This window comes from Anguilla rostrata, chromosome 1 (assembly GCF_018555375.3).
Source record: "Anguilla rostrata isolate EN2019 chromosome 1, ASM1855537v3, whole genome shotgun sequence".
NCBI lineage: Eukaryota > Metazoa > Chordata > Actinopteri > Anguilliformes > Anguillidae > Anguilla > Anguilla rostrata.
In genome coordinates, this window is record NC_057933.1 from 47,471,671 (window position 1) to 47,486,861 (window position 15,191).

Genomic DNA, 15,191 nt, shown 5'->3' on the forward strand with positions numbered 1-15,191 from the left:
AGTGGCAAATTAACAAAACATTAGTCGTACTCTAAAGTATTTTAAAAAAAGCAAGGGCATTAACTACAAGCAATTAATAATATGATATTCATGATAATATTAAAGGGGCACACATATATATATATATCATATATAATATAGCATACATATAATTTGCACTGTTGCATAATATGAATGCAAGATTTATCTTCATGCTTCTAAATTGCAGCTATCCCAGAACCAACCCCCCGTCCATCTGTTCATAGCATAACTGGTACAAAGGCTCTGTACATGCTTACAACTTTCTGGCTCAATACTGTTTAAACGAAATACAGTTACCAGGGCAATGTGTCAGTACTCATACATGTGTACATAGTATTACGTATGCTATTTTGCCCATCCTAAGCGATGCCGAAACATAATAATTCTGCCAGCCATAGGGGATTACTTTGAGGGGGTAACTCTAAACTGGATGCTATACATCTCTCTTCCTCCTTTGTGTATTTACAGAGAGGGAAACTATTTCAATAACATCATTATTAAACCTTTGTCTACAGTGGGAAAACTACAAAATAGAAAAAATGTGAGAAATGTCCAATTTGGCATGTACTAGATCACCACCAGGACAAATCCAAACTCCTTGATACACCACTACCTTCCCTTGCTACCACCACCCGGCCTGCTCTACCACCAGAACTCATCCAAAAGCCACGCCCCATATGACCCATACCCACCCCCTCGCCTTCTCTACCACCAGGACACATCCCAAACCACCCCCCATATGACCTGTACCCACCCCTCAGCCTGCTGTACCACCAAGACTCATCCCCAAACCACCCCCATATGACCTGTACTCATCCCCCAACCTGCTCTACCACCAAGACTCATCCCAGAACCACCCCCCATATGACCTGTACTGTACCCACCCCCGGCCTGCTCTACCACCAGAACTCACCCGAAAGCCATGCCCCATATGACCTGTACCCACCCCCTCGCCTTCTCTACTAACAGGGCACATCCCAAACCACTCCCCATATGATCTGCTTTCACCCCCAGCCTGCTCAACCACCAGAACTCATCCCCAAACCACCCCCTATATGACCTGTTTCCCAACTCCCCCCGCCCCTGTTCTACCACCAGAGCTCGTCCCCGCCGCTGCTGCGCGTGCTAGCCCTCTCTCGCCCCTGCAGCCGGAGCATCTCCATCACGCTGCGGGCGTAGACGTCGCGGAGGTTGACGCTGAGCGACACGTCGGAGGCGGAGCTGCGGGTCAGCCTCTTCAGGGCCTCGCTGTGGCGCAGCGCCGCGTCCCTCATCTTCAGCGTGAAGTAACAGGCCGAGAAGCGGTCGTTGATGATGGCAATGGGCAGCGACAGGATGAGGATGCCCGACAGGATGCAGAGGAAGGCGATGACCTTGCCCACTGTGGTGTCGGGCCGAATGTCGCCATAGCCCACAGTGGTCATGGAGGTGGTGGCCCACCACCAGGCGCTCGGAACGTTGGTGAACGTGGTGCCGGGCAGGTCGTGCTCCACCGCGTATTCCATTGTGGCAAAGATGGAGATGCCCACCGAGAGGAAGAGCATCAGCAGGCCCACTTCCTCATAGCACTGGGCAATCGTCATGCCAAGGGACTTAAGGCCTGGGAGAGGGCAGCAAAGATGGGTACACCATTACCACATGCCCCTCTCTGAGTAATAATAATAATAATAATAATAATAATAATAATATCAAAATCTTCCGCTTCCTGCCTCTCGTGCAATGCACGCTGGGATAGGCTCCAGCCCCCCCCCCCCATGACCATGACCAGGACAAGCGGGTATAGATAATAAATGGATGGATGGAATATCATCAGCACATCATTTTAAAAAGCACTTGTCAATTATGGCAAGGAGCAACAGAAACAATAAAAAATATATACAATTTATAGAAGGAGAAGAATGAAGTAAATATATATTTTGAGGTACCAATACTCAGAAAGAACAGTAATCATAAAAACAAATATTTAATACAGCCAGGTACAGTCGGGTGTGGCATATTCTTAAAAACACTGGCACTGTGGCATTCTGCAAAGGCACGCTTGACCCAATGAATAACACATTAAATGTTAATTGACGGTTGCTGTGATTTCATTGCATTAAATCGTATATAGCAATAAACATGTTCTAAGTGTAATTCTGTATCTAGGTTGACTATAGCCTTTTTGACTGTTGTGCAATGACAGCACAATGCTTTCACACTTCCCTTTGATTTAGAACCTTGAGCGAACACTGACTTAAAATTGTCATGGTAACTCAAATGTGCCTCCTGAATACTTGGAAATTGGCTGAGCTCATTACTTGGCAGTGTGCTTTTTAAGACTACAGTGCCTGAGGTTGTGTATAACCTTATCTGTTGATGCTATAAGTCCAGTTACTTATAAAATGAATAGAATGTTAAATTGAAAATAGATTTGATATTTTAATACTGTGAATTTATTTTCTGGTAATTTGTTACCTGCTGTGAGTGACACCTCTGGTTGTGACAGATAATGTGTGGTGCAGAAAAGCTCACCTGCTCAAAAGTGGCCTTCTACTGGTGTTAGTGTAAATCCACTTCCACCTCTGCCCTCTCAAAACATCCACATTCCTAAATCTGTATGCCACAAATCTGCGCTTGTGAAATTAATTCACAGGTAGTGTTAAGATATGAACTCACAAATATCAGTATAAATATCTTGGCCATAATACCAAAATGAATTGACAGGTAGCATTGGATAGACATAATTATAAATGCAGTAGCCATATCCACTCTTTGAATGGTTCTCAATTAGGTCCTAAATGCTCAGCTGGGGATCAGACTGCTTGTGAGAACGATATCGTTCCTCCTATCACACACAGTGGGGGTAAATAACCACTTTAATCATACAGTATTTTCCAAAAAACAGAATTTAATTCACTGCAGCACAAGTGTAAAACCACTATCATTGCCCCATGTACAATGTAGAAACAACTGGTAAATCTGAGCCACTTGATACTGGGTATTTCTAAAGAGTGGATATATTGTAAGAATGGAACATATTGTACGATACAGAAACCACAAAACTAGAATGTGAAATAACCTCACCTTTGAACAAAACAAGCAGCAGAAGAGTTATTTTTATAACGTAATTATGAAAAGGCCGGGCTATGTCTTACACAGCTATTTAGCAAGCCACTCAAATGCATGTGCATTGTTTGTGAGCGGTGTCACAAATGGAAACAATTACACTCGATCTCCAGATTTTAACTTCAGTGGGAAAGCCATGTCCCTTGGCATCTTCTAGTTGCAATTGCCAATTAGTTGATGGCACAGAAAGCGACATCACATTTCGATCTTCTCCAAATTATGTGTGAAACTCATGAGAGTTGACAAAAAAAACAATTTATCAGACCAAGTGATGAAAAGCTATGAATACAGAGGGCCAGATTTTCACTGTCAAAATTGGACGTGGCAAATGCAGTGTATCCTTGGCTGCCTCTTGTATTTGTGGGATGGAACTTTACAAAAATCCCAATCTGTCAGACATGTTGAACATGCAATATGAGAATAACAGATCTAATGGGTTGCTGGGTGTCACAGGCACTTAACTGGTTTAAGACCTACCTAGGGGTCCGTCCCTTCTTTGTTAACTTGGGTGAGCACACTTCTGTGTTCAAATGTCAGATGTGGTGTCCCTCAAGGATCAATTCTAGGTCCAGTCCTAGAATAAAGTAATCTTCGTATGATGCCTCTGGGAGGTATCAGGAGGCAAAAAGTACTGTGCCTAAGGATTTACTGAATATGGCCCTAAGGGCCATAAATATATTTATGGCTATTTTTATATGCCAATGAGACAAATAGCATTTAAAATATTTACTAAGGTGTCGCACCGGAGGTTTGCATTGGTAAAACAAGAGAAAAGCGCCATCCGTAAAATTAACATGTTTGGGTTAATGCATGTGTATTAGGGCTTTCTGATGTTAGGCCACAAAAATATGGGAGGAGAGAATGGAAATTTATTCATATGACCTGGTACAGCTGATTTATCATGGCTGGCGGCTGTTGCGGCAAAGGTAATTGTGTCTATTTTTAAACGACTGGGAAAAGCAGGTGTTAACTTCCTTCTGGCAGTAGTTGCCATTCTTAGGAGGAGACATCAATAGCATGGTAGAATACATTTGTGAAATTATACTCTTTCTAAATTGAGTATCCCATGTCAGAGGAGAAGGTAAGAATATCTCACAGACTTCCAAGTCATCCCATAATCCAGTTACTGGATGAGCTTGGACATGATCTGGTGTCAACAACAAAACAAAGCCAGCCCATCCCTGCAGTGACAAAGCTCCTTTCCATGCTGCATTTTCTGGCTTCTGGCTCAATCCACAGTCATGACATTAGCAGGCATTTTGCAAGCTCCATTTTTGAATGTTCTGTTGTTGGTATTGAAAGCCATACTGAATTGAAAGTCCCATTACATCATATTTCTGAACAATCGAGAGGCACTTCTGAAAACCAAATTGGAATTTTATACCATCACTAATTTCCCAAAGCTACTAGCTGCAATTGATTGCAAGCTCACATGTTCAACTGATACTCCACTCAGAAAAAGTAAGAGAACAGAAACCGAAAGCACACACATTGTATCAATGCCCAGGCTGTGCATGACAAACGGAAACATCAAAAATGCAGTTGCAAATGCACACGTCTTCTTCATCTTTAGGAACAGTTGCCTGTTTGAGAAGTTTGAGAGACGGTGACTATGGAGTTGGCTATTGAGTACAGAATTAAACAACTTGAAATATTAAAACTGTATTGGAACGAGACATGTTAACATTCTCTCTACACATTTAAAGGTGACAGCACATGTCCATGGCTGATTTATTGATCTCATATTGAACTAATGCATGATTTTTATAGGCTGAGCTCCTTTTCCACCGTAACAAACAGCAACCTCCTCTCTAAGTGGTTCAGACACTTCTGGAACAAAAAAGACTAAATGCAAAGTCAATTAATGAGTGTAGGACCACCATATTAGCTGATGAGGTCAAGCAGTTATCTAACAATCAAAGTGGCCTGTTTGATCCTCCAGGTAAGAAAAAGTGGGGTGAATATAATAGACACTTCAGATGAGATGTGGAACCAAGGTCTTGACTTGTTGTGGTCATTAAAGATCCCATAACACTTATCGCAAAGTATAGATATTGGTGGCAGAAAATTTCCCCTTCATCACTGTAAAGCACTTTGAGTGTGAGACAAAGGACTACATAAAAGCAAGGCATTATTAGTAATGTTTAATTATTAATATTATTATTGTTATTTATTTTATTTTTTTTAAGATGATCGCTCAGTCCCATTAAGCAGAAAATTACATCAAACTTTTATGGATTATGGACACCTAAACCATGCCAGAAAATTATATAATACACCACCATGGGACTAGTAAAATACTTCACTGTTGGAACACTGTTGTGCTTCTTTTTTTAACTCCTAACTGTACTACACGGCAAAAAAGCTTAAAATATCTTCTGAAAATAACAAATTTATCATTTACATATCTGGTGAGCTCCATATTTTTTCTCTATTTGTTTCATACCCCATAATTCATTTGTAATCAAACAAATGTGGTTCAAATGCAGAGTTTTAGCTTTTAATAAAGGGTATTTTTAACCATTTTGGTTTCAGCATATAGAAATCACAGCACTTTCTACGCAGAGGGCATTTCAGACAAATGGCTTCTCAGGTGTTTCTGGTTCGTCACATGTGTTGAACTGCTTCCTGTATGCAGGTATTATTGGCATTTGTCAACACGAAGACCAGAACCAAAATCAAGGAAGCCCTTATGAGGCTGAGAAATAATAAATCAGACATAGGACAAACCTTAGATTTACCAAAATCAACTATTTGGAACATCATTAAGAAGAAATAGCGCACTAGTGAGCTCAGTAATCACAAAGGCTCTAGTAGGCATAGCTGATTATCGTCATAATGCAGAAAAACCCCCAAACACCTGAAAGATCAGAGAACACTCTTCAGGAGGCAGACATGTAGCTATGTGTCAGTGAATACTGTTCGCAGAAGACTTCACGAACACTGCAAGATGGAAAAGCACTAGTTAGCTGCAAATAAACAGGATGGCCAAGTTACAGCATCTGCATTCGTTGTGTTTCTCCACTCATGTATTCAGGTTTTTCATTCAATTAGTCACCCTTATGTATTTATGCATGGATACGTGCAGGCGTGATGACAGCTTACATGCTTACAGCCCACGCTTTTGCGTGTGTGGCTCTGATACACATGCATTGTCGGGATAGGCCTATATTATAATGTAGGTGCTTGAAATACAGGTCAAATGTGCAAATTAAGCTTCAATACTCATATTTAAACAAATTAGATCCTTTCACAGAAGTAATAGCATAGTGGAGGCTCAAGGATGCATCTTGATTCTAAAGACAGCTCAGCTTGATGAAAAAACCCTGGGTTCCAAAGAGACTGATCAAGCAGTCAATAGCATTTCACAATACCGTAAAATTAGTTTCTTTGTCATAGGTCACCTATTAATTCATGGTTATGCCGCAATTAATCAAAAAATAAATTTTCATTTGAAATGTTTAATAACTGACCACTGTGAAATGTGAACCAAACATGGATAACCTTTTGCAATCTTTTGAAAAAAAAAAACATCTTAAGAGGCTGTATCAGAAACATCAGATTATATGACTACATTTTCCAACCAAATTTTTGAATGCTATTTGAATCTTGAAGCTGCAGATAACGTAAAAAAAAAAAAAGTTAGGTCACAAAGCATCTTTATGCACAGGAACATTTCATGTTTTTAATCTCTTCTTGCTTTTTACAGTGTAATGACTTGTCACTCCTAAAGTGGAAGCTCTCTCCAGACCAGTTTACTTGCAGAAGCAATTTAATATGAATCACTCCAACTGGCTGTGTGACATCACTCGCCTTCAATTATTCAAGACTTCTGCATCTGGAAACTGGCTTCTCCTCCCTTTCCAAAATTCAGATCAAAGTCAGCCGTATGAGATTTGGTAGCTTTTTGTCATTGGGTTGGCAAGTTTTAAAAAGTGAATGATGAAAGGTATTCTGCCTATCCTGGCTCAAAACCCTCAGAAGAGCCCTTGGCTTGTAGCAAACCCCCCAACCCGGGACCAACATCTCCATTGCAAAAAAAAATGCCTTTGATTATGAAGTGTTTTTCACTCCTCCCTGTTGTGTCCTTTATGAAGTACAGAAATTCTTATCCTAGTTTGGTCAAACATTGTAATCATATTGTTTAATCCTTGTTTATACTATTAATTCCTCAACTTGTCCAATTTTTTTAATGATGCATTTTTCAAGAACATTGTTATTATACTGCTGTATACACACAGAAAAGTTTATCAGAATAGTTTATAATTCAAATTTGCTCTTCACTCAAAAGAATTTCATATCAAAGTAATGTTTACTTTTCAAATATGAAATAGAGGGAGAGGGCCCTTTTTTTAAAAGTGCCTGTGAGGCCCCTCTATCAGGCCTCAAGCCCCTGTATCATTTTCCATTAGCAAATAAAACCCAAGGGAAAGTGTTTGATTGGATGAAGACAGCTTTTTCAGCTCTGTGAGTGCCACTCTTCAGCCGAGGGTTCAATGCAATAATGGTCTGACAGAACTGATAAAAATGCCTGCAGTTCATTCGCAAATGCATACTTTCTTCCTGGTAAAACAAAATATAGGGAAGTATTCATTTAACATTTTCCCTTGTCCTTAACTAAAAATTAAAAGCGTGACTTTTTTATTTTTTGGCGCGATCAATAATTAGTAAACCTCACTCAAAGGTGTAATGCTTGCATTTTCTTGTTAAGCAAATAATGTTAAGTAAAACTGTTGATGGCAGGTCATAATCTCCAATTAGCTAGATGTGTATGACCGTAATGCAAACCACTGAAATGGCCTTCGGTACCTTTAAGGAGTCAGTCATTGGGGTTAGAAAGAAACAGAGTGAAGATGTTTTGTGTAATATAGCTATGATATCCACAGTGCAACAAGCAGGAAACATATAACAGGGTGGAGGTAGGGGTGGAGATATGGAATACCTGTGGAGTGTCTCCCCAATTTCAGCATTCGAAGCGACCTCATAAGACGGAGCACCTGCACCACGCGCCCCACGTTCTCCAGCTCCGAGGACCCGCCATGGAGGCTCTCTACCACCAGCGTCACATAGAAGGGCAGGATGGCGAGCAGGTCGATGATGTTGACGACGCTCCTGCTGAACTTGCACTTATCCTTGACACAGGCAAACCTGAGGGCCAGCTCTGTCGTGAACCACACAATGCACACATACTCGAGGGCATCCAGGAACGGTGGGCCCAGCGTTCCGAAGTCCAGCGAGATCAGCGCCATGTTGATGATGGAGATCACCACGAAGAACATGGACAGCGTGCCGAAGGTCTTGGCCACCGGCGAGGAGTCTGGCTTCTCCATAACCTCCCACAGCCTCTGCCGGAGGCCCTCACAGACCACGCCCGAGAAGTCCTCCTCTTCCCCGCCTGTCGTCTCAGCCTCCTGGCGGATGTCCAGTGACTCCTTCATCTCCTTCCTCCGGTAGTACCTCTCGCGGCAGCAGGCATCGATGCTCAGCTCGTCAATGCCCCAATACTCAATCTCCTGCAGGAAGGACACAGCGCAGAGCTCCTCCATCACGTGCAGGTGGCCCGTCTTGTAGTAGTTCATGATGTAGCGGAAGGCCTGGGCGTTGCGGTCGAAGAAGAACTCGTTCTCCAGGAGGTTGACGTCGTCGCAGAGGTCCAGGGCAGAGTCACGGGTGGGGGAGAGGGCCAACTTGCCCAGGCGCGTCTCTGGATATGATGACAGCAACTTCTGGGACAACACATAGCGGCTGCCGCCCACATTGATGATAAAGAAGTCGAGCGAGTCCTCACTGGGCAGCAGGGGCTCGCTGTAGAACACGCTGGACTCCAGAGATAGCAGGGAGCCACAGTCCCCAAAGACCTCCATGGGGCTGGAGGAATGACTGGTCATGATGAGGATTCCTACAGGGGACCTGGGTGATGAGTAGGAGCAAAAAAAAAAATAATGCACAATTAGCCATCAACAACAATAGTTGTAAAGAAACAATAAACTTAAACCAAGCACAGGAACATTAATCAGCAAGGAAAACATCATGTCACCCCACCAGTATCCCCCCAGGAAATGATGACAGTTTTTGGAAACAATAAGCACACATATTTTTGCCTGCATCTTTTAAAACCAAAAAGAAAAAGCAGATTGGCTGACAGAACAAAGAGTTTGGCAACAACAGACATTTTATCTGGCAACTACCATTTTTGTCTTGAATGTTATGAAGAACATCGGTGTTCCATATCGTCCCACGTGTTGCCCGTGTCAAATGCTGAACAGATGCAACTCTGCTTTTGAGAAGTCATCCTTAGTTCTTACCCTTTTCTTGAATAAAAACTCCCAAAGCAAAAAGAATCATTCCCTGAATGAATCTGCAGAATCTGCTCAGATTGGCTCATCAAAAATCAGACGCTGGGGGAAATGAGGAGCCCGTGGCAGTGTCCTAGTTCTCCAGACCTCCTCTTTCAGATTTAAATATTTTAGCTGGTCTACCTAATTAATAGAACTAGTGGTGCTATTCTTGTAATCATTAATTCCTCTTTGGTAAGTCACTCTATATAACATTGTCATGGTAGTAATTTTGAGGCCTGCATATTTAATAAAATCAGTGAGTACAAGATAAGATTGATGCCAAGAGCCAAGACTGAAAGTGAAGAAAAGACGAGGAGCCATATTTGGGGACATGGTTTTAATACTCTTTGCCTTTTTTGAGGTATCTGGTAGCTGTAATTTTTTTCTTCTCTGTGTGTAATGCAATATAGACTACACCACCTGTCTTGTCTGTGATCACTGAAAGACTCAGCTACACAACATTTTTCATAAGTGATGTAAGACCTGCATTGACTTAATGTCTGATCCACAAAAGGTGATGAACCATTGGGATACCCAGTAATAATATCAAATATTTAAAAAAAAACATGGTTCAAGCAATTATGTAATTTGTACAGCTGATATTTAACAAATCTACCATTGCACATAATAATAAGTTATAAGTTATATTATTTTTTCCAGTCACTGAAAATATACAAAGACATGCTAATGAATATCTGACATATCACCTCCACTACAAAATAATTTGACTCACATGTATGAAACTATCAATATCACATTGTGACAGAAATTAGCTCAAAGTATTCAGGAAAATGAGAAATTCACCCATAGAAATGCATTTAGTAGCACATACCAGACACACCAATTTGTGAGGCCTTCCAAGACTGATTTTTTCAAAGCTTTGTAGGTCCAACCATATTTTTTCCTCAGTTTCATCACCTAGCAGAGTGTTCTTAAGACAAAGTGACATCATCCCATTCTCACAAATTAAAAGATTGGGAACCACAAGAGGCTGCTACTGCTGATGATGGTAGCATGACATAGCCCCAGGCAAAGGAGTGTACACTGTGGTTCTAGTCCTGAAGCAGTTGACAGAAGTCAATAGTTAGCCTATAATTTTACCTTGAACAAAAAAACTTTAAAAGATTGTGTGATAAAATTTCATGTTCTATGATATCACACATTTCCCATAAATCAACAATTTCACAAATAAACTGCAATTAATGGAATGATTGTTCAAGGAGTACTTGGCAAGATGAGGAAATGTTAGAAACATAGAAAATATAACTATATACCATCAGGATAGGAGATAACTATCCACTTTCTATTTTTAATTCAAATATTCAAATATTTAAACATTACTTCGCACAAAATATTGGGCTATAACTTTCCTAATTAGTGAAATGCATCTATCCCACTTGAAAGGAAAATGACCATTTTAGATCACAGGAAACCGGATTAATGAATTAAATACAAATTGGAAAATGTTCAAACATATTAACATTTCACGGTTCAATAAATATTTTTTCTCCAGAATATTAAAGATATAAAAAGCAATCCAAAATGATTCCCTTTACAACAATGTATTACTGCTTTATGGTATTACTCCCGGACGATGTTGTTGCTTTATGGCAATAAATGTCATCATGTCTTCAAAATGTCTACTTCAAAGCAATCAACAGCCTATCAATAAAAAGTGACCTACGCATTTGCGAAAACATATAGGCAGATAAGTTAGAGTAGGCTACCTTATGAAATAATGACAATCCCGTCATCCCGTTTTTAAAAGAACTGAAATTTCCAGTTAACTTCAGCTTCTATTTCAAACACACCAAGTGTGCCACAATAATTCGCAGTCATCCCATGCAAACAAACAAAACAAAAACCTCGTACCTATATACTGAAAGTTGTTGTCATTTTAAATTTGAAAAGAATTAAGGATGGTCATCTTCCACTTCCAGCAATGCGTTTTCGACTCACATGTAGCCTATATGAAACGGAAAACTGGATATTACCACGGCAATCCGTAAAAAACAAAAAAAAAATTTAATTACAAAAACAAATTAGGTACCGACGATGTTCATAATTAAAATGATTTGGCCCATGTGCTACATAAGCCTTGCTAAGCAAATGCACATCCTGAAACGTTCCAGCTTTACCCGCTGCAAAGCAATGTTCTCTTGGTTCTGCTGGCGCAGGTAGGCTACTTGCAGCACTGTTTTAAAAATGTTCAGTGAGCGGATCCCACGGGCGAATGAGAGGACAACTCCCGCTGCTAGGCAACAAACTCCTCTTTCTGAATACAACCAAGTGAAATTTAGGTGCGTTCTAGTTTTCTGAAAATCAATCCGCTTTGGTTCCGCGGTTTATTGATTTCCCTTTGTGTCAGTAATGTTTTAGTGCGATTATCCTTTTGAATGCTTTTGAAGCGTGGTCTTTACAGAAAAGTTTTATTCCTCCTTTTGGTGACGAGTGAAATATTCGTCACGTGGACGTGGTAAATGAATTCCTCTTCCTGAACGAAGAACAGAATTAGCAGCAATTTTTATTGCTCATTTGATTTATTTGTGCTATTGCAGATGCAATCATTTAAAAATCAAGTCTCTTGGAAGCTTCAGTAAATTACCCACTAACTGAATATGACTTGTCGACCATGCGTAGTCTAAAATCAGTGGTAGCTTATCAATGGAATTAGTTACCCTTGCCTTCCAGTAAAGGTACCGTTATTTGCCCAAAATGGATTATTATGACTGTAACACAACTGCTTAGATGATGTTCAGAGTCATACCATAACGCGTGGGATAAGATTAAATAAATAAGATGCGGGTTTATCCAGTACGCTAGTAACAGCTGAATATGGGGCTGAATGATTTTGTTAGTACTTACACAGTAAAAGCTGTAACAGAGTTTTTATATGAGTCCAACCAACGTCTGCCTGTGTAAGGTTCATGACTTCTTGGTTACTTTTTCATAAATCAAATTGATACTTTTTTCGGGGGTTGTTTGAATAGAGGAATTGTAAATAATGGCAACACCTCCTCCTCGTGGACAGACAGGAGTTTTAACTATAAGCAGTATTTAAGGAGAGGACTCATTTAACTCATGGACTCATTTCAATCACTTTCAGTCATGTTTCAGTAAGACATAATACATCGACTACAATCAGAGATTAGTTTCTTTTTATTTCTGTTTATGAAGGGATAGACCAACTGACACCAAGGTTTCTTTCACAGTGGTGTATGTTGCAACAGTTTTTCTCAATTTGCATGGCCAAAAATAAAAAGTAGCCTAATAATATAAAAAGTAACATTTAACAATATACGGCATTCTGATATACAAATTGAATGTATATAAATGTATGAATGTAAAAAAAAAGCAAAAACAAACAGACAAACTAATTGAACAGAGAAGATCAGTACTGCAAGTAAATATTAATGTGAGGGGTTATACTGAGTAGGTGCATATGCTCTCCCCTGCAATCAGACCAGCCACCAAAGCTTCAAACTGCCTGAGCAGTATCAAGTAGGCTAGTTCAGCCTCAGTGAGCCCTGGAGTTTATATCCATATGTATGGTGTAGTTCTACCCAGGTCTGTAGGCTACTCAGGGTGTGTCTAATCTAATGCATTCCTGGGATTGTGTGCAGCAATTAGATGTTTTATAGGACAGAATTATGGTGAGATAATAAGGACGTTTCACAAGGAGAGCCTTGTAAATAAATAAAATAGCCTACTATGCCGCTTCCTCCATAGTGCCAGCGATGCCCACCCCACAGCATCATAGACAACAGTGATATGTTCAGAACTTGCCATCACCTGTAATGAAACACAGAGCCAAAATGAGCTACATCTAAAGGCCTCAACATTGGCCTATCACGTCTGTCAATGTAAATGAACACTAAGGCTTGGGGAAAATCGATACAACATTGTGATACTTTCTCCTGAGATACAGTATTGATACAATGGCACCAAGTATCAGTATTTTATCTAATTTTTAAAAAATCTAAATATGGAAAGGTTACTTCACGATTTCCAGCAAATAGACAAAACCATAGATAGCCTACTACCAAGCAACCAGATACTCATTCTAGTCTCTCTCATTCTAGCCAAGTATTGAGCCAGCATTACGCTAGCTTCCCCATCAATCGCATAACTTGGTAAAATTCAATTTGATCTTGGGTCAAAATGGTCTTGCAGTATGTTTTCAGCTACACTGCCATAGCAAAACTGCTGTAGCAAAACCATTGCGAATGTCTTCATTGAGTTGAACACTTGTGATGACACTTTATAGATTGAATAAATATGGTGCATATTTACACCAAACTGCTTAGATAGCTCAGTGTTGATGTAACAGATATTTAATGTACAACAGGTGTTGTTACATGTTACACATGCACGATCTGGAACTGCAGATGCTCTACAACTGCTGCTAGCCTAGAACTGCTGACATTATTGTGCTGCAGTTGGATGAGTCTCACCATTTGCGTGGTTTATTTCCGTTTTTCCCACTGCACCATTGTGCCACCCTTGTTTACATTTATGTTTTGTGTAATTAAAAGCTTGATATGCATTTTAAACAACACCATATGCTGAATAGATTGCTTACCAAAAGGCTTATTGGAAAGAAATGGTAAGCCAAATCGTGACAAATTGTGATAACAGAATCTCAATTACAGACCATGCATTTGGCATACCTATAAGGATATAAAGCAATGATACTTCATTTGAAATAATTCAGTGTTGTCTTTACCCTCGAAATACAATTTTGTGTTTGTTAAAGTTGAAATTCAAATTGGGATTTCATCTGAGCAGATTAAAAACGGCTAACCTTATGATGAACTACAGGTAGTTAATTTTAAAAAAGATGATGTGGTTTATTGTAGGTTTTATATGAACTATAACTTAGAAAATATTTGCTGGTTGTGTGTGCAATGGCACTGGAAAGACTCCCAGCAGTGGTGTTTAAAACAGACACACAATGGGCAACTGTGCAAGACAAAATGCTTCATTTAAATCAGCTTTCACTGTAGCTACTGAGAGAGAAATAAGAATAACTCCTCTTGGGAGATTCCCCTCTTCTAAATATAGTTCTCTATATTTAAACATATTCAGGCCACATGTTAAGGGGATCTGAATATGAGTCTGGCAATTCCTTGTTACAGCTAGACATTCCTTTGACCTCAGGGAATATTTTTTTGCTCCTAAAGGTAATTATTCTGGCACATCGGCACTGTGAATGCATCTACTGTACCACTAATCACTTGCCTATTTCACTTCAATAGCTGATTATATTAACTTCAATTATTCATGATTTCACCAGGTTACCAAATTAGGATGGTAAAGATGTGATGGTCAAAGGTAGTGATACATATAGGACAGTAGATGGAATGACCCAAATGAACATATCACAGTTCTGACAGCAGGTAATTGTAATTGTTAACCAGCATTACATTTATTTGGCAGACGCTTTTATCCAAAGCGACGTACAAAAAGTGCATTTCATGGTCATAGACAACTGCTAAACACAGGTTCAGTAGGGTACAATACTTATTTTGTACAGCTATTTCTAGCCAAGAACACAGTTTAGTTCACACAGTGAACACTATTTAGACCTAACCTCTGCAAAGCCAACTAGGCAGAACAGTCTCAACAGTCTCACTTGTTAATTCTGTAGTTTCTATCTCACCTTCCACTTTAGTTTATTTGGGACACACACACCACCTACAGCATTCTCCCCTTTTACTTTTTCAC

General features: G+C 39.9%; 1 protein-coding gene across 1 annotated transcript; it reads right to left on the minus strand.

The window, feature by feature from the left end:
- Positions 1 to 1,108: 1,108 nt before the first annotated feature.
- On the minus strand, positions 1,109 to 11,871 carry kcnv1 (potassium voltage-gated channel modifier subfamily V member 1). Its single transcript, XM_064338938.1, has 3 exons — positions 11,337 to 11,871; positions 8,069 to 9,036; positions 1,109 to 1,621 (listed from the first exon to the last, which is right to left on the minus strand). The coding sequence occupies exons 2-3, from the start codon at positions 9,012 to 9,014 to the stop codon at positions 1,110 to 1,112; spliced, it is 1,458 nt and encodes a 485-aa protein (XP_064195008.1). The 5' UTR covers positions 9,015 to 9,036; positions 11,337 to 11,871; the 3' UTR covers position 1,109.
- Between the last annotated feature and the right edge of the window lie 3,320 nt (positions 11,872 to 15,191).

Bases quoted from the DNA above. Each gene is read 5' to 3' on its own strand.
- kcnv1 (XM_064338938.1), bottom strand. From the start codon at position 9,014: ATGACCAGTCATTCCTCCAGCCCCATGGAGGTCTTTGGGGACTGTGGC. The intron at 1,622-8,068 runs GTATTCCATATC...GCCCTCTCCCAG, and splicing joins ATTGGGGAGACACTCCACAG to GCCTTAAGTCCCTTGGCATG.